Source organism: Heterodontus francisci, chromosome 6 (genome assembly GCF_036365525.1).
Source record: "Heterodontus francisci isolate sHetFra1 chromosome 6, sHetFra1.hap1, whole genome shotgun sequence".
Lineage (NCBI taxonomy): Eukaryota > Metazoa > Chordata > Chondrichthyes > Heterodontiformes > Heterodontidae > Heterodontus > Heterodontus francisci.
The window spans coordinates 42,698,202-42,726,141 of NC_090376.1; the positions used below are offsets into that span (position 1 = coordinate 42,698,202).

The 27,940-nt window shown below is 43.3% G+C and overlaps 1 protein-coding gene across 4 annotated transcripts in view; it reads right to left on the reverse strand.

The window, feature by feature from the left end:
• Window positions 1-27,940, reverse strand: part of LOC137371268 (microtubule-associated tumor suppressor candidate 2-like) — a 508,676-nt gene that overhangs the window by 98,788 nt on the left and 381,948 nt on the right. For all 4 annotated transcript variants that reach the window (XM_068033538.1, XM_068033540.1, XM_068033537.1 and 1 more), the window contains one exon: window positions 12,776-12,993. In XM_068033538.1, the coding sequence (XP_067889639.1) occupies window positions 12,776-12,993 (218 nt within the window). The remainder of the gene's footprint in view (window positions 1-12,775; window positions 12,994-27,940) is intronic.

Sequence of the window (27,940 nt, forward strand, 5' to 3'; positions counted from 1 at the left end):
CAGTAGCAGGCCATTTAAATCCTCAAGCCTGTTCTGCCATATGTACCTCCATTCCATTAACCCCCCTTTGTTCCATATCCCTAAATATCCTTGCCTACCAAAAATCTATCAATCTCAGACTTGAACATTTTAATTGGCCTAGCACCCATAGCCTTTTGGGGGATGGAGTTCCAGATTTCCACTCCCCTTTATGTGAAGGCTTCTGGTCTTACCCCTCAGAGACCCATGGCAACGGAACATGAGATGCAACATCAGGCTGCGAAGGAACAAGTTCTAGAGGTGGTGCCAGAAGCAAACTGCCCTGAGAGGAGGGCTACCTCAGTCCCAGGAGGCTTTTATACAGCACGAGTAGCCAGCATCTCTCGCGATGCTAACCTGCAAGTTGCACCCAGGAAAAGTATTAGAATAGGTGAAAAGCATGTGTACCCATTCAGGGGAGGCATGTGTTAGGAGAGAGTAGGTTAGCTTGTGTTTACTTTCAACGTAATAAATAATAAAAAATGTGCATGGACGTTGTGCTTTATTACCCATGGAGGTTAGCGTCATACAAGAAAGGGTGCACTAATTTAGTGTTCATTTACTGAATCAGGTGATAATTATTGACACAAACTACAGAGTTAAAGAGGGTTTATGTTTTGTCATGCATTAGGATAGGTACTAGATTGAGGAAAAGTGACTTTATTTGAAAGTAGACAACCAGAAGGTCAGGTACAGCTGTCAATAATATTACATGTGTATTGGACAGGTGATAAGAAGTGTGGGTGATTCCCACTGTTCACCTCCCACCCCTGACCACAATTGTGCTTTGTTTAAAATGATGAGTTAGTCCCTGAGTGTTTTTTAGGATCAAATAAATGGACAAATGACAGGGTTTCTTGTAGGTTAAACAAAAGATAACTATTTTTACATGATTCCTGAAATGGTCGCAACCTCACTCACGCACACATTCACTCATAAACGCATACACAAGAATAGACAGAGAGGAAAAGGGTAATTGGTTTAAAGTGAGGTAGGTGTTCGGGGTTCACGGTAAACCTGTTGAATCTTCTAAGGTGGATAGTCTCTTTTAAAGGTGCAGGCCTGGGTGTTTGTAGTCCTGAACTTGTTGAGGTGTTGTAGATTTCTGGTAGTTAAAACTTCAGACTGGAGGAAGTGGTCACTTTCAGTTCTCTGCTGCAACAAGTTGAAGTGTAGAATTAGCAGCAAGGATCCTTGCTTGCCTGGCTGGACTTCTTTCCACAGCCGCTGGCTGGACTGCATTCTGGGATGGTGTTGTGATCTCCCATCTCTCTCTCCAGAGGGCTACCTTTTAAAGTCAAAATCCAACACATTATCATTTTTGTTAGTTGATACATGGCCTTCTCCCCTGGTGTGCTAACACAATGGACCAGGATGTGGCATCCATGACTATCTTTTGATGTCTGGATGGGTACCATTCTTATATGATATGGCTACTTCACACCTTCTTTGTATCAGAAGAAACCCATTAAATTCAGGAATGTCTCTTGATGGTTTCAGGATGAGTGTAGTTCATACCTTTTAGTTTGGAATGTATCCTTTTGTCCTTTTGGGACAGTGAGGCAGTTTTTGAATGCACAGGCCAGGTCATCTGACCTTTGCTGGCCATCTTTGCAGCACACTGTCCAATATTTTTTAAAGGAAAAGTCAATTTCAAATAGTCCACTTTAAATAAAGTTTGTTTCGTATTCTTAACTTTTATGTTATGTCTTTACTGGGCATGACACACAAAAAAAGGTTCCAGTGACAAAATGTGTTTGCAGAAATTATTCCTCTGAGTCTAGGCCATCATGATGTTTTCCTCCATTTTGTTCTGTTCCAACAAAGCTAGAGCTGCCTCCTCAGCAATGCCTTTTCTGTATGGAAAAGTGATGCAGGCTACAATTGTGCATGGCACACAATCTGAAGCCTACTGCCAAGCCCCTCCAAAATGACTAGGAAGTAAAAGCGTACCTTTAAGAATCTGATGGTCCAGTTGGTGATCAACTTGTAGAGGCATATACATTTCATTGCCGCATTGTAGCAGTCCTCTGCTGTAGTTCAGATCGTTATTATAGGAAGGAGGTAGGCTTTATCATCCACAAGCCATCTGTTGACATGATTTTCAAGAAGAGACAAATTTCTGGGTATGAATGTGACAATTTCCAACATATTTTGTGTTGATGTATAGGATGCTTTGTATGTTGTACATTCAGGAAATAGAAGCCATTCCTGTGGAGGTAGTTTAGGGGTTTTCTCATGGAGCTCACAAAGCAATATGGATGTCCTAGACTGCATCCTGGACCTTTGGGAAAGTCACCAAACAAGTAAAACTTGACTGTCCCATCTCGCTGCTGTCTTGCTGGGATGCCAAAGGTGATGAATTTTCTAGCTCTCCTGTAAAGTATATCAGTGGCTCGATGAACGGATATTCTTACTGCAGCCTTGCTGATATTACAGGGATCATCCATAGCTGCCTTCAATGAGCCAGTGCCATAAATGTTAAGTGTGGTGGTCATTTTCAAAGCCTTTTTGGCGAATGCAATCTTTTTATACATGTTCCTCACTAAGGTCCTCCATATGTCTGGTGTTGCCTATATAGTCTAGGAGGAAGTGGGTAATATCTGTTGGGCTGCAACCTCCTTTGCCACTCCAGTCCCATCTCCATGATAATGACATGCCCATAGGAAATGACATACCTGCTCCTCCGAAGCCCCCACCACTGATGGCAATGCGGAGGTGGGGGGGCTGGGGAGAGAGTAAAATCTACCAGCGGTGTTACAGTGTCAGAAGTAATGAAAAACAACTCCAGGTCTGTGTAGACAGAATGGCAGAAAATCCCAGATGCAAAAATTTTCAGTGAAACTCCACGCACTTCAGGCTCAGAAACTCCTCATTCCCGCCTGTTTCAGCTGATCCTGGTAATATCTGCACCTTATAATTCTCAGTCTAAGTTACCTCAAGTGCTTTGCAAGTGTAGAAGCAGGAGAATCACAGCTGCATTGGCACTGGTCTTCATTATCATATGTTTAAATACAAGCACTTAGAACCCAGCAGGCAGATCGCGGGAAGGGCTAAAAAGCAAGAGGGAATTCGTAGGGACCGATTTTGGAGCAGGAAACACGTGTAAATGGCTTCGGCCTCATATTTCTGCCACAGAAACGTTTTCCCCCAATTATGCACTGAAACTATGCTGCTAGCAATCTAGAAATTCACCTCCAGAATGTGTACAATGGCAGATTGGGAATAGCATGGAGAGAGCAAGCAAAGTGCATATTATCTAAATCAGGATCTAGTAAAGAATGAAGGAATTCTGAGAGGGAACAACAGACTTTTGGAAATGCTAACTGCAATAAAAAGAGATGAATGGAGATTTACCATTGAATAATATAACAAAATGCCTGCAAAATATTAGTGAATACCCCCACTGTACAACATTAGCTTTTTCTTCCACTAGTATATCAACAGAGTTAATCTGTTCAGTGCAATCACATTTTCTCATCAATTAGCTTGTGCTATAATTATAAAGCAATACATAAATCGATTGTCATTTAGTAAAGTAAAACAAAAAACAGGTGGCTTGTAATTACATAAAAAGGCAGTAGATGGCACATTAGTCAAACAAAAATTGATGAAGCTGATCAATGCATGCCACTGTTAAAATCTAAAATGAATTACTCACTATTTACAAGGATAATGTCATATTGTATTATGTTTTCATTGTGTGCCAGTCTTGGTTCAGTGGTAGCACTCTTATTTCGGAGTCAAAAGGTTATGAGTTCAAGTCCCACTCCAGAGACCTCAGCACAAAATCCAGGCTGACACTTCAGTGTAGTACTGAGGGAGGGATGTGCTGTCCTTTGGATGAGATGTTAAACTGAGGCCCTGTCTGCCCTCTCAGGTGGATGTAGGAGATCCCACAGTGCTATTTTGAAGAAGCTTAACCAACATGCCAATCAAATTATCTGGTCATTATCATATTCCCGTTTGTGGGAGCTTGCTGTGTGCAAATTGGCTGCTCCGTTTCCTACATTACAACAGAGACTACACTTCAAAAAATACTTCATCAGTTGTAAAGCTCTTTGGGATGTCCTGAGGTCATGAAAGGCGCTATAGAAATGCAAGTTTTTTTCAGTGAAGACCAAGCCTCCTAATAAAATTTTTTACATACAATTCAACATAGTACAAAAAATTAGTCTGTTGTAAATCCATCAAACTATACAATGTTTAATCTTAGACAATTTTAGGTAATATTACAGTCAACTTTTTTTTCCTAAATAAACAGAAAATGCTGGAAATACTCAGCAGGTCTAGCAGCATCTGTGGAGAGAGAAACAGCTAACATTTCAGATCGTGACTCTTCATTCAGATCCATTCACTGCAATGGAATTAAATATCAGGCGCTGCGTGTAACCGGCAGCCGATCCAATACCACCTGTTTTACGCCACCATCCGAGACAAACTTCTACCCTTTAGTTCTGAGATAGAGGTTGAAATCATAGAATGGTTACAACACAGAAGGAGGCCTTTCGGCCCATCATGTCCATGTCGGCTCTCTGCAAGAACAACTCACCTAGTCCCACTCCCTCATCTTTTCCCCGTAGACCTGCAAATATTTTCTCGTCATATAATTATCCATTACCCTTTTGAAAGCCATGATTGAATCTGCCTCCACCACGCTTTTAGGCAGTGCATTCATATCCTAACCACTTGCTGTAGAAAAAAGTTTTTCCTCATGTTGCCTTTTGCCATTTACCTTAAACTGGTGAGCATTATTATTGCTGGGTCCTGTCAAGGGACAAGACCCCTCTAAAATAATGGAACACCATGTTTATCTGACATATCCAGAATACTGATTAAGTTATTATGTCCCATTAAATGTATTTGAAAACTGAAATCAATGTTTTTGATTTCTCCCCAAGATCCAGATGCTGTAATTACTGATTCATGAAATCTGACTTAACCCTTGTTTTAAATGGCCAATTATTCTGATTCCTAATCAAATTATGTGATCACTTTCTCATGGAACAACCGGTGCAATGATCCTTAAATAATGCAATGCTAGTGGATCTCTCGTGGCATTGCTCGTAGTGAGCTGGAGATAAATGCGTTGACTTTGACATGGAGGCAGGCAGTGGGCAGGCACTGACTATGTCCCTTTGTAACTTCCTACTCGAATCTGCACAACAAACTATACCCCATAACTTTGTGTCATTTGCAAACTTGGATAAACAACTCTCTATTCCTTCATCCAAGTCATTAATGTATATGGTGAAAAACTGAAGTCCCAGTATAAATCCAAACAGCCCATGTTACATCCTACAAATCAGAAAACATTCCCTTTAACCAAAATGTCTCTGCTTCTTACATCCCAACCAATTACCAACCCGTATCACAAGGCCATCTCCAATTCTGTGAGCTTTCAGTGTTGATAATCTGTTGTGCAGAACCTTATTAAATTCCTTTTGGAATTCCATACAGCCAACATCCAGACACTGCCATATCCAGCACATTAGTAACCTCCTCAAAAAATGCAACCAGATTAGTCAGACAAGATCGTACTTTCACAAATCCATGGTAACTCTCTTTAATCTACTTAAGTAAGGAGACCGAAACTGTACGCAATAATCAGATGTGGTCTCACCAATGCCCTGTACAACTGTAGCAAAATTTCCCTACTTTTATATTCCATTCCCCTTGCAATAAATGACAACATTCCATTTGCCTTCTTAATCACCTGCTGCACCTGCATACTAACTTTTTGTGGATCGTGTACCAGGACACCCGGATCCCTCTGTACCGCAGAGTTCTGCAATTACTCTCCTTTTCATATTTGATCAGATAGCTACCAAAACTTGCTTTCACAGCCACATCTCATTTAATCTCTTCTGCCTTCCACCCTATCACAGACCTTTCGTTCTGTTCTTTTTCCCACCATCCCCCTTTCACTTGCTTAAAATCTATTACATTTCAAACTTTTCCCAGTTCTAATGAAAGGTCAACAATCTGAAACTCGGTTTGCACATTAAGAATGCCATGCATCATTCACACACTGTTATTTTATCAGCAATTTTCAGCCATTATGTTATTGAGCTAGCCTTTGAAAGTGTTACCCATGGGAATCGGAAATAACAAGAGAGTTGGTTAACTCATCCCAGGAGCCCTCAGAAAACATTCACCTCAGGGAGGATTGGAATACTTCTTTCTGCTGAGCTTCACATAGAGGCTGGTTCAAATGCAGGACCTGTGTATTGGATTGAATAGCAAATTTTCTGACGAGTATGCTGAGATTCTAATTCATGACCACTTGAGCCTTGGTATCACGACAGTTATGTATTCCTTTTAATTTATCATACCAATTTGTTAATTCAATCAAACAAGTTATTGGAATACTGAAGTGATCTATCCTGATTAGGATGGCAAAGAGTCAAATTAGAAACTTTCCAAAACAAATGTAAGATTAAGACGGGGTCACACACAGTCATCAATCCTCCTCAGAAGAAACACCCATGAATTAAAGAATTACAAGTGAATTCAGAGATATGGGCCAGAATTTTACGTTGGGCGGGAGACTCGCCTACCGGCCAAAAAGTCGGTGGCGAGCCCGACACTGTTGGGCCTGGGCAGCCAAACAGGAATTTCTCACTCCCCAAGCCCTTAATTGGTCGTGGGCGGGAATTTCACCTCCTTGAGGCAGGAAGTGCTGCCTCATGGAGCTGTCGGCCAATCAGCAGGCCGGCAGCTCTTAGCCCCAGCAGTGCCACCGGGAGCGGTGGCCACTTCTGGGACTACACTCAGCCATTGGAGGCAACAAGAAGTACAGGCCCAGAACTCTGATAAGTTTTTAGGGTCTCACCAGGGACAATCGGCCAGGCCCCGGCAAGGCAAGGGGGGTCGTGGGGGGGATTGGGGGGGAGTGTTGTGCACTGGGGCATTTGGGGCTTCGGGGGCGGCCCTCCGTGGGGCACAGGGTGCCCGATCAGGAGGGCCCAATCCCATCCCACAAGAAGGCTGCCGGGTTTTACCAGGTGGGGTTCTTGGAACCTTTGCCGTCCGGCTGCCAAGGGTAAAATACCCACGGCAGCGGGAGGAGGCCCTTAAGTGGCAGTTAATTGGCCACCTAAAGGTGTTAATTGGCCTGGGGCGGGCAGGCCATTTCTCTGACGCCGCCCCACGTAAAATTGCAGTGGGGGCAGAGGGAGTCAGGAACGCTCCCCCCACCCCACTTCCTGCCACTTCCCACTCAATTCTACCCCCACCGCCACCAGCCCACTCGTTGGGCGTGGGGGGGGGGGGGGGAGGAGTAAAATTCTGGCCGTGGTGACACTAATTGAATATCACAAACTGAAATTGTACATTATGAATATTTCTGAAAATTGCAGCTGATAACATACTGACTTGCAACTACAAAGATAAACTCAAGGGGCTGGATTTTCAATTGCCCATGGGTGCGAGTGTGGGTGCGGGCGTGCATTGAAAACCACATTCCCGGAGGACGTCACTCAAGCCTGACGCCTCCAGAACACGACGCGGTTTTAAAAGAAGGGCAGGGGGTGGGGGGAGCCAGAAATCCACACGCCTCCAATTACATAGTGGATGAGCAGCAGTTTTAAATTTTCAGTCAGGAGGCACGGGGAAAACACAATGTCTGAAACATGTCAGATGCCGCTCTGTTGGACACAGCAGGGAGTTTTGAGGGCTAATGGATGCACTGGTAAACAATTAGCTTGTCCAGCAGTGGCACGAGTTACCATCGCTGTAGCTGAGAGGCTTGCATTTGTGAACAATGAGTTGTAGGATTCTTGAGAGGGAAGTGAGGCTGCTGGCATCAGTAGCGCAGCAGAGGAAGCTCTGGCGAACATACGAGCACCAGCTAAGGAGGTTACTCTGACATTGGATAGATTAGTGAGGCGGAGCTTCAGCCGATGAATGCTCCTGATCAGACGGAGGCCAGAGGACCACAGCGAGGCGCTGCAAGGTGAAGAAGGTGCTACCCAAGACGTCAGGTGTACCACTCAAGAGTCAGCAACCTGCAAATGACAGAGCACTAGTGCCATAGGAGACAGTGCGTATCCTGGCAGATGGTCTCGGACCTCTGCGCTCTGATCCAGAATGACTTGATGCCTCAAAGACCCCATGGCAGTCCCCTATCTGCACCCGTCAAGGTCACTGTTGCCCTGAATTTTTATGCATCCAGAGCATTCCAGGGATCAGCTGCGGATCTAGGTGGCATCTCAGTCAGTAGCTCATCACACCATCAGACAGGTCACACTTGTCACATTCCGGAGGGTGGGTGACTACATCCACTTTGACACAGATGGGCCTGTGCAGGCACAGAGGGTTTTGGACTTTGCCACCATCGATGGATTCCTTCAGGTCCAGGGGGTCATCGATTGCACCCACGAAGCCATCAAAGCACCGACAGACCAGCCAGTCAGATTCCTGAACAGAAAGGGCTACCACTCATTGAATGTCCAGCTGGTCTGTGACCATAGAAGCAAATCTTGCAGGTTTGTGCTCAGTTCCAGGGCAGCTGTCATGATTCCTTCATCCTGCGAGAGTCCCAGGTGCTGTACCTCTTCAGGCCAATATCCAGACTCTGTGGGTGGCTGCAGGGGAATAAGGGTTATTCCCTAAGGAGGTGACTCTTGACAGCCGTCGGCACACAGACACGATGCACAGAGGCACTACAACCAGAGCCATCTAACATGAAGCTGTATTGAACAGACTGTTGGCATCTTAAAGAAGCGCTTCCGGTGCCTTGACCACTCGGGCGGTGCCCTCCAGTACAAACCAGCCATAGTGTCCAGTATCGTTGTCATTTTCTGTATGCTGCACAACATGACTATACAAAGAGGCCCAGAGCTGGATGACAAGCAGGACCTGGAGGAGGGTGGAGAGGAGGAAGATGAAGAGGAAGAGGATGATGAAGGGGGACCTCCAGAGGAGCCTAGCACCCAGGCATTGGAGGAGGACTGCGAAGGCCATCGTAGGCCTCACAGCGAAAGGCAGGCTGGCATGGCCACAAGGGCCATGCTCATTCAGCAACATTTCACTTCAGCATTTCTCAGTCCTTATGACAGATGATTCTGTAACTCACCTTCCATCAGAGAGAGAAATCATCCAGCAAGCACACACATCTGAAGAATCCCATTGTCACCCAAAAGTATTGAGAATAGGGTCTCCACGGCCAACATTCTCCCACATCACAGACCATGGCACCACAGCGGTGGTGTAGTGGTAATGTCACTGGGCTCGTAGTCCAGAGCCCAGGCTAATACTTTGGGGGTATGGGTTCAACTCCCACCACAGCAGAAGGTGAAATTTTAATTTAATTAATAAATCTGGAATTAAAAGTTAGTCTAATGGTGAACATGAAACCATTGTCAATTGTTGTAAAAACCCTTTTGGTTCATTAATGTCCTTTAGGGAAGAAAATCTGCTGTCCTTACCTGGTCTGGCCTACATGTGACTCCAGACCCACACCGACGTGATTGACTCTTAAATGCCCTCTGAAACGGCCTAGCAAGTCACTCAGTTCAAGGGCAATTAGGGATGGGCAATAAATGCTGACCTTGCCAACGATGCCCACATCCCACAAATGAATAAAAAAAAGGGAAGGGAAATGGTTTTGTCACCTTATCTCTCAACTCCGCTTATGTTTAATGGAACTTTAAACATTCTGTAAGTGTATACAGTTCTTTTAAAGCTAAAAAAGAAAGGTAATGACAGAATATCATCGCACACATTGATTACTAAGCTGCACAATAAACTCCATTACAGGACTAGTGTTGGGTGAATTGTATCACTTGTACAGAGATATGCTTTTGCATCTGGAAATTGTAGGAGGCCATTAACATTACAGTGCAGAAATTGATTCTGTCCATGCCAGCGCTCGCCCTCCGAGTACCCTGCTGCTCCAGCTCATCAATGAACGCCAAGCCCAGCCATGGCTGCTGCTTGCCTTTTCAAAGGGCCCTCAGGTTACTGGGTCCCGTCTCCAGGCTGCTCCCAGAGCTGCTAATTGGGCACTGAACTTGCTCCCGGGCCTTTGCATATGAAAATTGTGTCGCGCCACTGACGCTGATGTGACACGGATTCAGGGCCCGGAAATGATCTGGGCACTGGGTTCCTGACCCCGGATTGAAAATCCAGGCCAAGAAGTGAAGAGGAATTATGGGAGGCAGAATCAACTGCCAAGATTTATTAAGGAAATACTGCAGGATAAGACCTTCTGTGTCCTGGAATTAACCTACAGTGTTTCAGTTTTTAAAATGTTGCTTCTCATTTAAATAAACTGACAGCACGAACATTAAAAGACATTCGACAAAGCACATCTTTTAAAACAATGTTAACATAAAAACCTGCTCAGAAGTGGAATTATTTGGGAAGCCCCTAGAAGTGGATATCCTTTGTGACTCCCATTCTTTTTAAAGTTGAAATCCACAATACGTTAGTTAAAACATAAGTAGAATAGGAGTGTGGAAGAAACAGAACTGGCAAAGTACTATTTGGTTAAAAATGACAGAATGCATTTTTTTTTTTTTAAAGTCTCTAGGTAAGCAACTTTATGAACTTTGAGGCCAGCCTCATCTACCAGGACTGAATATCAGAAATTTGGCTATAGGCTCTGCACAATTTTCCAGCCACGGGCTCAAACAACTGTGTGCAAGACATAATGATAAAAGCAAAATACTGCAGATGCTGGAAATCTGAAATAAAAACAGAAAGTGCTGGAAATACTCAGCAGGTCTGGCAGCATCTGTGGAGGGAGAAACAGAGTTAACGTTTCAAGTCTGTGGCCTTTCATCAGAACTGATGAAGGACATGCCAGTGAACGAAGTTCCCTAGCATAGCACAAAGTCCAAAAACTTCAACTCCTCAATTAAAGAAGGGCTCTTGGCCTAGAAATTGGTTGGTGCCATGCTCATTTCCCCTGTGTATAACAGGCACCTAAGCTTCCAATTTGATAGGCAGTGCACATGCACATACTCTGCAGCTGAAGTGTGCTGTGTGCCATATGATAAAGACTTCTGTACAGGCATCCAGGGCATGCACCTGAAACAGGCACGAGACCCTTTGTACATTAAAATAAGGGACATAATGCCTGCTTCAAACCTCTTTTCTAAAATTTGGGAGCAATTGAACATTGGCACAGGTTGAAGGCAGACCTCTCTGGGGCTTGACAACCAAACTAGTGGTCTTTAAAGAGAGGTTGCTACCCGAAAGGTATGTTATACTTCCCTGATTGTGGAGTTGGAAGGAACCAGCCAATGCTGTTCACCACTCACCCCCTCCTGGTTGCCTCTCGCCTCTCCCACACATGGCCAGACTCTCATTCTTATCTGGGTTGGTGTCTGAGCTGACCGATCTTCCTTTCTCCCTAGGTCTTTCGAGCTGCCTGTGGGGCTGTAACTGGCACCTGCATGTCGCCCGTATTAAATAAGCGAGGTTGGCAGACTGATCAATTTCACATGGTCCTGCCTCCAGCTATGACCCATGTGCTGCACCAGGATCGTGCCCCAATTTGGTTGCAATCCAATTTTTAGGCCATTTTTTCTTTTATTGTGCTTTGGATTTGGCAATCCAGGACCAAAACAAAATAATATAAGTCAAATCATAGAAAACAGGACATAGATTTACAAGGATACATTGGCCAGAACTTTACCAGGCTTTTGGCAACAGGCTGGAAGGCTGGAAAAATGGCACGGGAAGGCGTCTTCCCACCGCCACGCATTTTGCCAGCGGCGGGAAAGGTGGCAGATCGGCCACCCACCAGGAGACCCATTGAGCCACTAAGGTGGTCAATTAAGGCCCACTTCCCACCTCCGTGGGCATTTTGCCTGCATCGGTGGTGGTGGTGGTGGGGGGGGGGGGTGGCGAACTGCCGCTGCATGGGGAGACTGCCCAGTGAAACATGGTGGCCTTTCAGGAGACTCGGGGGGTGGGGGAGGGGCCCTTTTTAGGGACACACCATGACCCATGGAGGGGGCCCCTTGGTAATCCCCACCCTTCTCCCCTCCTGATCGCCAGGGCCTGCCTGACAGGCCCCAGCTACCCCTACCCCACTTATCCTTGTTCGAGGGTGCCTCAGCCATTAAGGTGCTCTCTCCTTGCAGCTACAGCCTCAGCACTGGCCACTACTAGTGGTGGCGCTGCTGAGGCTGCTGAGGTGCCATCCCTCTGATTGGGACATCAGTTCTTGGGGGCAGAGTGCCATCCTTATTCAAGATGGCTGCCCTGGCGGTGGCCACTTAATTGGTCGCCTCCAACAATTTGCCAGCCTGGGTCCCGCTGCCGGCCTAAGCGGGGTCACCTTATGTTTTTGGTCCTGGTGGCAGGACTTCAGTCTTCAGTTGGGATTCACAGCCAGTTTGCAAACATGTCTTTTCACTTTGAAACTAGCATAGGTGTAAACAGATTTTTGCACTGGCAATTTTATTGCAATTCAATTACAAATTTACAACAAATCCAGTTTTAATGGAACTCTTTCAACTCTGTAGAATGGAGGTAATATTGAATTCAATGGAGGATAATAACCATTATGTCTAACTAATGGCCTATTGAATACTAGTAAATGAATTCTGCCAGTATGACTTTGAGTCCAAACTGGCACAAGTGTTTGGCATAGCCCAGTTCTTAAATTAGTGACCTTATGTAACTAAAACATAAAAATGGTTGTAAGAACCGGGGTTCTTTTAATGAAAGAAATTAATGATGCTTGGCAATTTTATACAGAAGCCAAATAAAGAGTGCTTTATATAAATGATGTACTCACTTTAAGATGGAAATGCTGTGTCGTCACAGCAAGAACCTCAATGCCAAGACTTGCTCTTTTCAATTGTTCGTGGAGAGATTGTAGCTGTTTGGCCTGCTTCTTACATTTGTCCTTGAGTCTCTGGACAGTTTGGCGGTCAGTCTCTCGAGACTGGAGGTCAGGCTTTCCTGAAAATCCATTTCTCGTAACGCCTGCAGTACTCCTTAGCTTGCTTAGCCCTTGGGGAGAGGTAAAGTAAATATTAGAGATTAGAGACAAAGCTTTTCATCAAGTTTAAAAATCAAGCCCATAACTAATGCTTTTAAGCATAATCACCTTTCTTTATTCTGCAGCATCCAGCATTGTATAGACAAGGCTTCATTAATAATTACATCCAATTAGGTAAGATTAAATGTCAGCGGTCATTAAAACTGAAGTCATTTTAACAGAGAATGTAATTGATTTTATTGGTCACAGTCTATTAAGACTATACAAGACACAGGTCTCCAGCTGAGCAAGATACAGCAAATAAACTGGCTGAGGTGAAAATGTGATTTAATTGCATTACCCACAAGATTAGTTATTCAGGGAAGATTGAGCTCATGAATAGATATACTGATCATCAAAGCAAATAGTACAAAGGGGAAAGAAGAGTCAATGACTTCAATTCCTTCAGTACCTCAGATGTCTGACAGTGTAAACTGTATCCTCTGTGAATGCTTCTTACTTAGAATCTATTTGCATATGATAAAGCTAAATTACTCAACTTAAAGTGCATTATTTCTCATTCTTTGAATGAGGGTTATCATACCAACGGTTGAAAATCACGGGCTGGATTTTTTTCCGGTGACGGGGGTCCTGGCGGCGGGCCAAAAAGTGGGGAGACCCCATCTCGGCCCTCCATTGGACCCCCTGGTGTGAATTCATGGCGGGCAGGCAATTACCCGCTCACTGTCAGGGACACCGTCCCTTTAAGGGGTGAGCGCTAGCCTCACAAGCTGCCAGCCAATCGGAACACTGGCTTCTCTGCAATATCAGCAGCGCTGCCGGGAACAGTGGCCACTGCTGGAACTGCAGGAGGGCCTGCAGAGTAGAAGATTCATGAAGACTCCAAGAGAAGTAAGTGGGATCAGGGTCACCAGGGATATTCAGGCAGGCCCCAGCAATGGGGTGCAGGTTTGGGGGATGGGGGTGCTAGTGAAGGTGATGGGTGGGGGGGACGGGTCTTTCTGGAGGGGCAGCCATCGTCACCAGGGGGTTCCTCCAGAGATCATGGATTGCCCTCAAAGGAGGGACCCCACCGCTGACCCTGCAGGGAGGCCGCCAGGTTTTACCTGGCGGTGTCTCCCCACGGCAGCAGGCCCCTCCATCCTCCACAAAATTGAGTTGGAGGTGGGAAGAGGCCTTTAAATGGCTTTCCCCAACCCGGTCCAAATTCGAAGGCTTCAGGAAGGTGACGGGCAATCCACCTTCCACACAATTTTATGGGCCCCCACCCGCCTCCATTTCAGCCCCTAGAGGGCCCAGAAAATTCAGCCCCACAACTCTTCAAAGATGAAGTTCAACTTACAGCCTGCTGTTTTGTGCCCATAAAATGTTTCTTTCCCAAAAATATACCTTATTCACAAAATTTGTAAAAATAGTTCAAATTTAACATTACTTTCAACACAGTGCATGTGGTGCCTCACTACACATGCTATTACAGGTTATATTTACAATTTACATTTCATGTTGAACATTCTCCAGTGCATACAGCCCGGGGAGGTTTGACACGGGTTCCAGCCCCTTGCTATACTATGGCGGGAGGGCCTTGAACAGTGGCCTTTCCCATTCAGCCTTTGCAGTGGTTGCGTTAAGTCTCTGAAATTTGCATTATGATCACATCTTGCCCAATTTGGGTCGAAAGTGAGCTAGATGCCACATTGGCTCAGGCATATTTTAGTTGTCCACGGTATTTGCAAAAATATGCAAATCAGGATCATACACCAGTTGAGGGACTTCAAATGAGAAATGGCGGAGCATTTATAATGCATGCTTTGCCTAGCTGAGCAGCCTAGCCAGCTAAGTGATATTTAACATGTAGTTTTTTTTTTGTATAAAACTTGCACAACTCTCCCACTTTGAACCATTGCAGGTCAGTATGTCCAACAATTTTTATGTTTTGATTTGTTCAGTTTGGACAATTTCTCATTCAATTCATAAAGGACCCCCTGTTTTGTTTTTATTCAAGGTACATTAATTTTACTTTACTTCCACATTATCAGTACTAAGTCATTACTCTAATCTGCATGCTAAACTAATTGGACATGAATTTCTTATTGTACTATCAACAGTACTTTAAAATAGCTGAAAATAATATGGTTCCAATTTTGTTTCTTGGGAGACAACATCATAAGGGGGAGGTGATGGTGTAGTGGTAATGTCACTGAACTAGTAATCCAGAGGCCCAGGCTACTGCCCTGGGGACATGGGTTCAAATTTCACCATGGCGGCTGGTGGAATTAATAAAAATCTGGAAGAAAGCCAGTCTCAGTAATGGTGCCATGAAAATATCATTGTTGTAAAAAAAACCCCATCTGGTTCACTAATGCCTTTTAGGGAAGGAAATCTGCTGACCTTACCTGGTCTGGCCTTCATATGACTCCAGACCCACAACAGTGTAGTTGACTCTGAACTGCCCTCTGAAATGGCCTAGAAGCCACCCAGTTATCAATGGAAATTAGGGATGGGCAATAAATGCCAGTGTCATGCACATCCCATGAAAGGATAAAACAAAATCCCATTCAACAATAGCAAAGCACCTACACTGTACAGGTAAATAGTTTTAATTGAAAACATTTAGACATAGGATGTGTTCTAGGTGCTTTGTTTTTAATTCATCACACATCCTTGCAGGATTCCTGCATAATTCTTCATTCCTGCACTCTTCTGACAGTGCATGGGGAATGCTATACACAGCATTGTCAGTTTACATTAGAAATGTTATCTTCTGGAAATGAATGGTTAATCCAACAAAAATATATACTGTACATAATAACCCTCATAACATACTTCAGTCTGTGCTATATTATTTAGGTTGGTCCAAACTCAGAGAAGCACCTCCTCTTTCAATGTCAATTTAAGTATAAAATGGGTTTCTCTGATTTGGACTCATGTTGATTTAAGTGCTTCCATTATCTCATATTATGGCCACTGACTGATGGGATAAAAAATGCTTTTAGACATACATATCAATTCTTTTCTTGCTTGTAGCTTAGAATTAAATGATGTGGTTACATAGGCTCAAAGTCCATTAGGCAGAAAAGGTTCCCAACAATAACTGTAATTGCCTACACCAATGACTGCATCGAATTTTCTGCAAAAGTTGGTAAGCTACAGAAAGAACTATTCTGGATAGAAATCCTTAATAAAAATAGCACTCAGGGTTTGCTATAGGTCATCTGGTCAACACACTGAGAACAGTTTGCTCTATGAAGAGATAAGAAGGATGTGTGAGAATAGGAAAGTTATTCAATCAACCCAATATAGATTAAGAACACCTAGGTGACCTAGAGTCAGAGTTGGCAAATGTAATGCATGATTGCTGCATTTTCCATCACTCCTCACCTGTGAGCTACCTGTTGTCTAGTTGTCTAGTGCTCTCATTTATAGCACATCTTGAGTACCAAGCCCAGATTTGCTCACTGAGAAAGGAAACATTCAACAGCTGGAGGCAGTGCAACCAAGTATCATGTAGCTGATTCCCAGTGTCAGAGGGCTGAATTATGAGGAAAGGCTGGAAAGAAGTGGGCTTTTCAGCCTGAAAAATTGACATCGCAAAGATAGAAGGTCATAAATGGTATAGACAAAGTTAATCGGGAATGCTACTTTAAATAGTGCGTGAAGGACAAGGCAACACATGTTCAAACTGGGAAAAGGTAACTTTAGGATTGATATCAGGAGGTTCTTTACCACACAAAGTGATCAACATTTGGAATGGATTTCTGGGCAGAGGGGTGATGGTGCAAACTCTGAATCATTTGAGAAACAATTAGATGCAGCAAAGGTAGGGCTGTTCTGGATGGATCAAATATTCCTCATTCATAAGCATCTTGTGTGATCGTAAACATGCCTTTGGTAAAGTGGTCACATTTAGAGATTCCTGTGGCTTGTGATTTGCCCTTCTAACATGAAAATATTAATGGAAATATTCACATAAATTGAGGCCAAAAAGTGAGGTTCTTCTTCTAATGGACCTTTTGGCGTTTTATCTGGCCTAAACATCATTATGTGGTTCTTTCAATTTGTGTTACAGTCAACTTGACCAGGTACTTATCTAAAACCTTATCTTCTTCTTTGGCCTCCTTGTCTCGAGTGACAATGGGTAAGCGCCTGGAGGTGGTCAGTGGTTTGTGAAGCAGTGCCTGGAGTGGCTATAAAGGCCAATTCTAGAGTGACAGACTCTTCCACAGGCGCTGCAGATAAAATTGGTTGTTGGGGCTGTTACACAGTTGGCTCTCCCCTTGCACTTCTGTCTTTTTTCCTGCCAACTGCTAAGTCTCTTCGACTCGCCACACTTTAGCCCCGCCTTTATGGCTGTCCGCCAGCTCTGGCGATCACTGGCAACTGACTCCCACGACTTTATAACAATTAAATAATCATGAGCGAAAAAGCTAGGTTTGCTAGGTTGCTGCAAAACTCTTCAGTTTTATCCCAAATAGGTTACAGCTCTACATTTGCATCTGGTTTTGCATTCAACTATATTGGTCATTTATTTTTCACCCCTTGCTAATAGGCTAATACCTGTATTCCCTGGGTAATAAGCAGTAACTGCCTTAGGCATTAACATTAAAAAAAAAGATATGCGATCTTGTCATAATTACTGTACTTTATAGAATGAGCTCATGGGTGCTTTAAATGTTATAATGATTATAGCTGACTATGCATAATTAGGCATGAGAGATTAATGATCTGAATCATAAAATTAATTGAACAACTAGGCCACAACTAATTGCTCCCTATGTTACCTTATCCCCGCTCCCACCATAAAAACAAAACAAGCAAAAAAAGGCAACAGTCCAGTCTTCAATATGATAATCATTTTTGTGTTGTACAGTTAACTACATCTTTCCCCTTCATTTCATAGAAACTTAACTTAGCTTTCTTGCCATGAACTCTAAGAATAGGCTGCAGGCTTCTTTGACTATTCCTGTTGTTACCGCTCAGAGGATCAGTTACCAAGATGACTATGCCTCCCATAAGGCCACTGATTTAAAATGTTATATGAAGCTGCAAAGATAGCCTAGGGACCAGGCTGAGAACTCATCATTCTTCTTTTCACTTTTTCTTGTAGGCTGCATTATCTTCGGCAGGACTTAAATTCAATTTATATAATAATTTGGGCGTAACTCCACATAGAATGATATCAAATGTGGGCCCATTGGCCTATCACATTTAGATCTGCCTGTAGTTTGTTTTTCTCATCTTAGTGCCTAACACTTGCATATATATTTTTATCAACCAAGAATTTATGGACAGTTTTCTTGATGCCTTCATTCAAGTCATTGGTAAATATGGTGAGCAGCAACAGCCTTAACACAAATCTCTACAGAACTTCAGTAGTGATCAATCCCCATGCAGAACCATTACCTTCCTTCCAATCACACAGGATTCATCCTTATTAAAGTTGTCTGCTGTTTAGTTACTTGTCAAAATTTTTTTGACAATTAAGTTATACAATGTCGACGGAATGATGATACTGATGATGCTAGGTATCTGTGGGGAAGGGATGGGTGCAGCATGTAGACTGAAAGAGAATGCAGAGGTTGCAGGAAGACTTAAATAGGTCAACAGAGTTGACAGAAATGTGACAGAAGCAGTTCAATGGAGTGTAGTGTAAAGTAGTATATTTTGGGAAAGAACGGTGAAAGGAAATATAGCCTAACAACAGGATTATACAAAGAATTTTAATGATGGGATTGCAGTTAGAAAAGGCAATAAAAATAAATGGAATTCTGGGTTTTGAATATGAAACCAAAGAACATTATGTTGAATTTGTATATGGCATTAGGCCATTATTGGAGTACCAAAATGCAATTTCGCACATCCCATTTTAGAAAGGATATTAGATACAGCTTAGCTTCACTAGTATGATACCAAGAAATGAGAAGTTTGGAAATATCCTAATCTGCACCTGAAGTTTTGTAAAAAATGTATTACAGGATTTGACCTCATAATCTAGGCTGGTGTTTCAATGAAGTAGAGGCATTTTTCCATTGTTATAGGTGCCATCTTTCAGGTGAGGGGCTGAATTTTCAAATGCTGGTGGGGGTGGAAGCATGTGAATCTGTGATTTGAAAATCGCGTTCCTGGAGATGGCACATAGACGTCGTGAACACTATGGGGGCGGGGGAGGGGGGGGGGGGTCATGAAGGCTATTGGAAAGGCTGTTTAACGTACTAAGCACAGAATAAAGCTCAGCTGCTCAAACAGTGCCACAGACAAGCCATCGCTGGAGCTGAAAGATCTGCATTTGTTAGTGGTGAATGGTAGGAATCTGGAGAGGAATGTGAGGCCACTGGCATCACTTGGGCAGCTGGGGCTATCAGGGGAAGGCCTGGTGAATGAACAAGCACCAGCTGAAGGAGCTGAGATGGGATCAGGCAACTCTGACATTGGACAGAGCAGCCAGGATGAGCTGCAGCAGATGCAACGTCCTGGACAGCTGGAGATCAGAGCAGCACAGCAAGGAGCTGCAAAGGGAAGAAGGCGCTACCCAAGACATCGGGTCTACTGCCCAAGAATCAGCTACCTGCAAATGACAGAGTGCCAATGCTGTAGGAAGCTACGCCTATCCAGGCAGATGGAATCGGACATTTGTGCTCTGATCCACAATGACCCGAGGCCTCACGGCACCCTTGGCAGTCACTTAACTGCAGCTGTCAAGGTCACCGTGGCACTGAATTTTTACACAACTGCTCATTCCAGCAATCAGCAGCAGACCTAGATGGCATCTCGCTGTTGACAGCTCATCACGTCATCAGGCAGGTGATGGATGCAATATTCCGGAGGGTGGGGGACTACATCCATCTTGACACAGATGGGCCGGCAAAGGCACAAAGTGATTCAGATTTGCTGCCATCGATGGATTCCCTCAGGGGACCTCCGTCGCCACCTCCATCCAGGTCCTCTTTGTATCTCTTGGAGGGGTTCTTTTCCCAGATGCTGGGAAAACATGTCGCCTAACCCTAACTGCCTCAGTTAATGCCTCAAGGGAGGCAGGATGCCTGCTCATGACAGCACTGGCCCTTTCAGTGCCTAGTGGATCCATCTTTTCAGCAAATGGCAAGCCCAGCCATGGCTGCCATTTTCAAAGGACCCTTCTTTCCAAGTCCCAGTACCGCTAACAGGGCGCCACACTCGCCCTCTGGCCAATTAGAACATTTGCATTTAAAAATAGCACCACGTCAGCAATGCTGACGCAGCGGAGTGGGGACCCAGAAATATTCCGGCATTGGGTTCCTGATCCCGGAATGAAAATGTGAAACCGAAACCCCATCTGTAAACCACCTCATGGCACAATTTGAAGAAGAGAAACAGCTTTCTATTGGTGTTCTGGCCTACATTAATCCCTTGACCAACACCATCAAAAATAGATTAACTGGTCACTTATCATATTATATTTTGTGAAATTCTACTGTGCCCAAACTGACTCTTTCCTATGTCTGTCTGTGTAACAACAGCTACTACACTTAAGATCTAATTCATTGGTTGTGGACTGCTTTAGCGTGTCCAGAGGATATGAAAGGTTCTATATAAATGCAAGTTCCTTCTTTAGTTATATGTTGGACACATAAATTGTATGCAAACACAGGCCATTTCAGCGAAATGTAAATCCCGTTTCAAACCAATGTGGTGTAAACTGCATACAGATTAAAAATCTATCCTAATGCCCTTACACTGACTGGAGTTAGGTTTCCCCTCTTATTCATGGTTTATGCTCCATTCATGTTGTTCCTGAGTTATCATGGCAATGATCATAAGTGATTATGACATAGGACCCATACACTGCATTACTTCTTTTCATTGACTTCTGTTGCCCTTTCCATGAGGGTAAAAATATTTTAATATGCTGTGCATATTTAACTTTTTTGTGTTTTGTCAAAGGTTAAATAATCTCAGTACAAGTGTTGGTGTTTAATGAAAATATAATTATGGTGCAAGTGGCCTCCTGTGGGGCCAGATTGTACATCTGTGGCATGTTGCTAAACTGCAGAATAATAGTTGATCCTTTTCTGACCAGACGTATTATCTTCTAATGAACTTCATTATAACTTGGGCAGCACAGTGGCGCAGTGGTTAGCACTGCAGCCTGACAGCTCCAGCAATCAGGTTCAGTTCTGGGTACTGCCTGTGCAGAGTTTGCAAGTTCTCCCTGTGACTGCATGGGTTTCCACCAGGTGCTCTGGTTTCCTCCCATAGCCAAAGACTTGCAGGTTGATAGGTAAATTGGCCATTGTAAACTGCCTGTAGTGTAGGTAGGTGGTAGGAGAATGGTAGGGAATATAGGATTAGTATAAATGGGTGGTTGTTGGTCAGCACAGACTCAGTGGGCCGGAGGGCCTGTTTCAGTGCTATATCTCAAAATTAAATTGAAGTGGTTGATCCAAACAGCTGCCATCAATGTTTCAGAAATCTGAACCTCTAAAAAGCTGAACATTTAGTTAACAAGAAGTGGGAAGCTTGATCCCAAAACACAACTGTCCTTCTGGATATCCCCAACTCAAAAGCCTCAGTTTCTTCCTGTTGCTTGTTTACTGTCAATCTTTACTCCATGAGACTCTGAAAAATCAGTCCTGATTCCAGCCTTGCAATGACAGTTTCATTCTGGACTCTAACTGGATGCAATAAACAAGCAAATTAGTAATGGAATTTTCTTCAGTTTCTCCTTTTCTTGCCTCCAAACTTGATTCTCCCTCTCTTTCCATGCAATCTGTGGAAATGTCACTGGCATTATGGTGAAAAACTGTTTAGATGACTGCAATCAATTCAAACCTTCCTTACTTACACATAGTAATAGATACACATCAAAAGATGAATGTGCTTTGTGAGAGCAAGAGGAGTACTTGAGAATAGTACCTTAGCAGCACTTACTGTAATCTGTAACTAAGTTGGGGTTTTCTAGGTAACAGACACATTTACAACAAAATCAATGTTTTCTTTTACAATGATCTTTTGTAGTTTCTATTATGAATTCAAGCTTTGTAATGTGTATTTCTGTGAAAGCTCATGTTGAACTGTCTCCCACATAGCTTGTCCAGAAGTAACGGCCTAATTTCGGATACAGCGGAGTACAAACTTCGCAGAGCATCATGACTTCATCCTTGGCGCAAGAACAATAGATAATGGTTTTAATTTCTACACAACACAGTCAAGGAATTCAAAACTTTCATTGTTGAGCATGAATGCACCAACTCATTGTCCATAATAGCCTTTTGTTTTTACAAAACTGCAAAGGGAAACTGGTATGCTCATTTATCAAATTCCTGGAAGGAAACATAACTTGCCAATTTAAAGCAACCTTTTAGATTAAACATTGAATCTAATTGTCTAATATAGTTGTTCTCATTTAACAGTATATACCATAAATAGTATTCCTGTGAAATGTATTTTTTAAAAATCATTTTCTTTCATTACCAAAAGAAGGTAAAAGACCTGCATTTATATAGTGCCTTTCACAACCACCAGACATCTCAAAATGCTTTACAGCCAATGAAGTACTTTTTGAAGTGTTGTCACTGTTGTAATGCAGGAAACATGGCAGCCAGTATGCGCACAGCTAGCTCCCACAAACAGTAATGTGAAGATTCTTTTTGTGATGTTGATCGAGGGATAAATATTGTAATATTGTAACTCAGAGGTGAGAGTACTACCAACAGAGCCATAGTTGATATTATACCATTAAAACATACAACTTAAAGCTGCTCACTCCACTCAAATTTGTGTCTTGAGCATATATCACTGTAGCTTAGGTACAATGAAAGTTTTGTGAAAGGTGCAGAGATGAAAAACATAATTGTCCAGACAGTGAGCAACCAGCAAGTAGCTGAGAAAGATATTGTAAGAAGAGTTAGCATTACACATTAGAGCTGTTTTTAAGTATTCCGTGTGCCCATTATTTAGTAGTTTCATCCTAGTGTTAAAAAGTATTTACAGCGCAGAAACAGGCTATTCGTCCAATAAGTTCACGCTGGTAGTTATGCTCCACACGAGCCTCCACCCACCCTACTTCATCTAACTCCATCAACATATCCTTCTATTCTTTTCTCCCTCATGTGCTTATCTAGCTTTTCCTTAAATGCATCTATACTATTCACCCTAACTGTGGTAGTGAGTTCCACATTTTAATCACTCTGTGGTAAAGAAGTTTCTCTTGAATTCACTATTGGATTTATTAGTGACTATCTTATATGTATGGCCCCTAGTTCTGGTCTCTCCTGTAAGTGGAAATATCTTTTCAATGTCTACCCTGTCAAACCCTTTCATAATCTTAAAGAGCTCTATCCGGTCACGACTCTGCCTCTTCTTTTCTTGAAGAGCCCTAGCCTGTTCAATCTTTACAGATAAGTATAACCTTCAGTTCTGGTAATATTCTCGTAAATCTTTTTTGCAACTTCTCCATTGCCTCTATCTCCTCTTTAGAATACGGAGACCAGAACCGTTCACTGTTCTCCAAGTGCAGTCTAAACAAGGTTCTGTACAAGTTTAACAGAACTGCTCTGCTTTTCAATTCTGCCCGTCTAGAGGTGAAACATAGTACTTTGTTTGGCTATTTCAGAGGGCATGTAAGAGTCAGCCACATTGGTGTGGGTCTGGAGTCACATGTAGGCCAGACCAGGTAAGGATAGCAAATTTTCTTCCCTAAAGTGAACCAGATGGGTTTTTATGGCAATCAATGATAGATTCATGGCACTATTACTGAGACTCGCTTTCAACTGCAGATTTTTTTATTTACCAATTGAATTTAAATTTCACCAGCTGCCATGTGGGATTTGAACCATGGTTGCAGGACATTGGCAGGGCCTTTGGATTACTAAAATAAAAACAAAAAGTGCTGGAAATACGCAGCAGGTCTGGCAGCATCTGTGGAGAGAGAAGCAAAGTTAATCTTTCAGGTCTGTGACCTTTCATCAGAATGGGCAAAGGTTAGAAAAGTATTAAGTTTTAAGCAGGTGAAGGGGTGGGGGAGAGAACTAAGGGGAAGGTGTCTGATAGGGCAGAGGCCAGGTGAGATTAAATAACAAAGCTGTCCTGGGCAAAGGCAAAGAGTGTGATAATGCTTGTGGTGAAAGACAAAGCATTAGTCCAGAGAGAGCTGAATAATGAGCAGCTCTGACTACATGAAAATCAAGCACATAGTTAAAAAATAAAATATTAAAAAAAGGCCAGTCATGCTCTGAAGTTATTGAACTCAATGTTCAGTCCGCAAGGCTGTAGAGTGCCTAATCAAAAGATCAGTTGCTGCTTCTCAAGCTTGTGTTGATGTTCACTGGAACACTGGAGCAGACCAAAGACAGAAATGTTGGCATGAGAGCAGGGGGTAGTTTTGAAATGGCAAGCAACCGGAAGCTCGGGGTCATGCTTTCGGACTGAGTGGAAGTGTTCCGCAATGCGGTCACCCAATCTGTGTTTGGTCTCCCTAATATAGAGGAGACCACATTGTGAGCAGCGAATGCAGTATACTAAATTGAAAGAAGTAATGAGGTGGGATTAGTTAATGCTCTCATAGTTAAGGATCCTCTAGGGAAGACTGATCATAGCATACTAGAATTTCAAATTCAGTTTGAGGGCGAGAAATTGGAGTCCCACTCTCGCGTTCTGGAGTTGAACAATGGCAATTACATAGGCATGAGGACAGATTTGGCCCCAGTGGACTGGGCAGGAAGACTAAAAGGTAGGACAGTTGATGAGCAGTGGCAGATGTTTATGGAGATGTTCAATTCCTCCCAACTAAAATATATTCCAGAGAGGAAGAAAGATTGGGGGGGTGGGGGAAACATCCATGGCTAAGCAAGCAAGATAAGGATAACATAAAGATAAAAACTAAGGCATACCATATCGCAAAGGACTGTGGCAAGCTGGAAGATTGGGAAATTTTTAAAGGTCAACAAAGGGTTACTAAAAAAGTAATAAAAAGAGCAAAGGTAAATTATGACAGAAACCTAGCGCAAAATATAAAATCAGATAGCAAAAGCTTCTATAAGCATATAAAATGGAAGAGAGTAGCTAAAGTGAATGTTGGTCCCTTGGAGGATGAGACTGGGGAGTTAATAGTGGGGAACACAGAAATGGCGGAGACACTAAATCAGTATTTTGCCTCAGTCTTCACGGTGGAGGACACTAGTACCATCCCAATAGTAACAGGTAATGCAGAGGTTATAGAAAGGGAGGAACTTAGAACAATCATCATCACTAGGAAAAAAGTACAGAGCAAACTATTGGGATTGAAGGCAGACAAGTCCCCAGGGCCTGATGGCCTACATCCTAGGGTCTTAAAGGAAGTGGCAGCGGAGACAGTGGATCCATTGGATATAATATTCCAAAGTTCCCTGGATGCGGGAAAGGTTCCAGTGGATTGGAAAAATGCTAACTTAATGCCCTTATTCAAAAAGGGAGGAAGGCAGAAAGTAGGAAACTATAGACCAGTTAGTTTAACATCTGTCATTGGGAAATTGTTAGAATACATTATTAAGGAAGTAATAACAGGACATTTAGAAAGTCAAAATGCATTCCACCAGAGTCAGCATGGTTTTATGAAGAGTAAATCGTGTTTGACTAATTTGCTAGAGTTCTTCGAAGATGTAACAAGTAAAGTGGATAATGGGGATCCTGTAGATGTAGTATATCTGGAATTCCAGAAGGCATTTGATAAGGTGCCGCACACAAGGTAAGATCACATGGGGTTAGGGGCAATTTATTAGCTTGGATAGAGGATTGGTTAACCAACAGAAATCAGAGAGTCGGGATAAATAGGTCTTTTTCTGGTTGGCAGGGTTTGGTCCTCGGGCCCCAACTATTTATAATTTATATTAATGACTTGGATGCAGCGATAGAAGGTATTATAGCCAAATTTGCAGATGACACTAAAATAGGTGGGATAGTAAGTTGCAATAAAGAAATAAGAAATTTACAAATGGATATGGATAGGTTAGGTGAATGGGCCAAAATTTGGCAGATGGAGTTTAACGTGGATAAGTGTGAGGTTTGATCAGAAGAATAGAAAGGCAAATTATTATCTAAATGGAGAGAAACTTCAGAGTGCTTCGGTGCAGAGGGATCTGGGTGTCCTCGTGCATGAATCGCAGAAAACTATTATGCAGGTACAACAGGTAATAAGGAAGGAAAATGGAATTTTCGCATTTATTGTGAAAGGAATAGAGTATAAAAGTAGGGAAGTGTTGCTACAACTGTACAAGGCATTAGTGAGACCGCATCTGGAGTATGGAGTACAGTTTTGGTCCTCTTATTTGAGGAGGGATGTAGTTGCATTGGAGGCAATTCAGAGGAGGATCACTAGATTGATTCCAGAGATGAGGGGTTTGTCTTATGAAGAGAGATTGAGCAGTTTAGGCCTTTACTCTCTATAGTTTAGAAGAATGAGAGGAGATCTAATTGAGATATGCAAGATGATTAAGGGGATTGACAAAGTAGATGTAGAGAGGATGTTTCCTCTTGTGGGGCAATCTAGAACGTGAGGTCATTGTTTTAGGATAAGGGGCAGCAGACGTAAAACAGAGGTAAGGAGAAATTACTTCTCTCAAAGGGTCGTGAGTCTGTGGAATTCACTACCCCAGAGTGCGGTGGATGCCGGGACATTGAGTAAATTTAAAGAGGAGATAGACAGATTTTTAATTAGTAATGGGTTGAAGGGTTCTGGAGAACGGGCAGGAAAGTGGAGGTGAAGCCGAGATGAGATCAGCCATGATCGTATTGAATGGCGGAGCAGGCTCGAGGGGTTGAATTGCCTACTCCTGCTCCTAGTTCTTATGTTCTAAGTACAAATAAATCACTGCTTTACCTGAATGGAGTTTTTGGGACTTTGGATTGTGAGGAGAGAGGAGGTAAAAGGGCAGGTATTACACCTCCTGCGATTGCACGGGAAGGTGTCATGGGAAGGGGACGCGGTGTCGGGGGTTAATGGAGGAGTGGACCAGGGTGTCGCGGAGGGAACGATCCCTTCAAAATACTGAAAGGGGTGGGGAAGATGCATTTGGTCGTGGCATCCCGCTGGAGGTGGCGGAAATGGTGGAGGATGATCCCCTGGATGTGGAGGCCGGTGGGGTGGAAAGTGAGGACAAGAAAAATCCTGTCACGGTTCTGGGAAGGAGGGGAAGGGATGAGGGCAGAAGTGCGGGAAATGGGCTGGACACGGTTGAGGGCTCTGTCAACCACAGTGGGGGGAACTCCTAGGTTGAGGAAAAAGGAAGACATATCAGAAGCGCTCTCACGAAAGGGTGCAACATCAGAGCAGATGCCTTGGAGACGGAGAAACTGGGAGAATGGGATGGAGTCCTTACAGGAGGCAGGGTGTGCAGAAGTGTAGTCCAGGTAGCTGTGGGAGACGGTGGGCTTATAATGAATATTAGTAGACAGCCTATTCCCAGAGATGGAGACAGAGAAATCGAGGGAGGGAAGGAAGTGTCGGAGATGGACCATGTAAAGATGAGAGAAGGGTGGAAATTGGAAGCAAAGTTGATATAAAGTTTAAAATAAAAGCAAAATACTGCAGATGCTGGAAATCTGAAATAAAAACAAGAAATGCTGGAACCACTCAGCAGGTCTGGCAGCATCTGTGGAAAGAGAAACAGAGTTAACGTTTCAGGTCAGTGACCCTTCTTCGGAAATAAAGTTTTATATAACGTTTTCCAGTTCGATATAAAGTTTTCCAGTTCGGGGTGGGAGCAAGAAACGGCACTGATACAGTCATCCATGTACCAGAAAAAGAGTTGGGGGAAGGGGCCTGAGTAGGATTGGAACAAGGAATGTTTGACAAATCCCACAAAAAGACAGGCGTAACTAGGACCCAAAAAGGTACCTATAGCTACACCTTTTGCTTGAAGGAAGTGAGTGGAGTTGAAGGAGAAGTTGTTCAATGTGAGAACAAGTTCAGCCAGATGGAGGAGGGTGGTGGTGGATGGGGACTAGTTG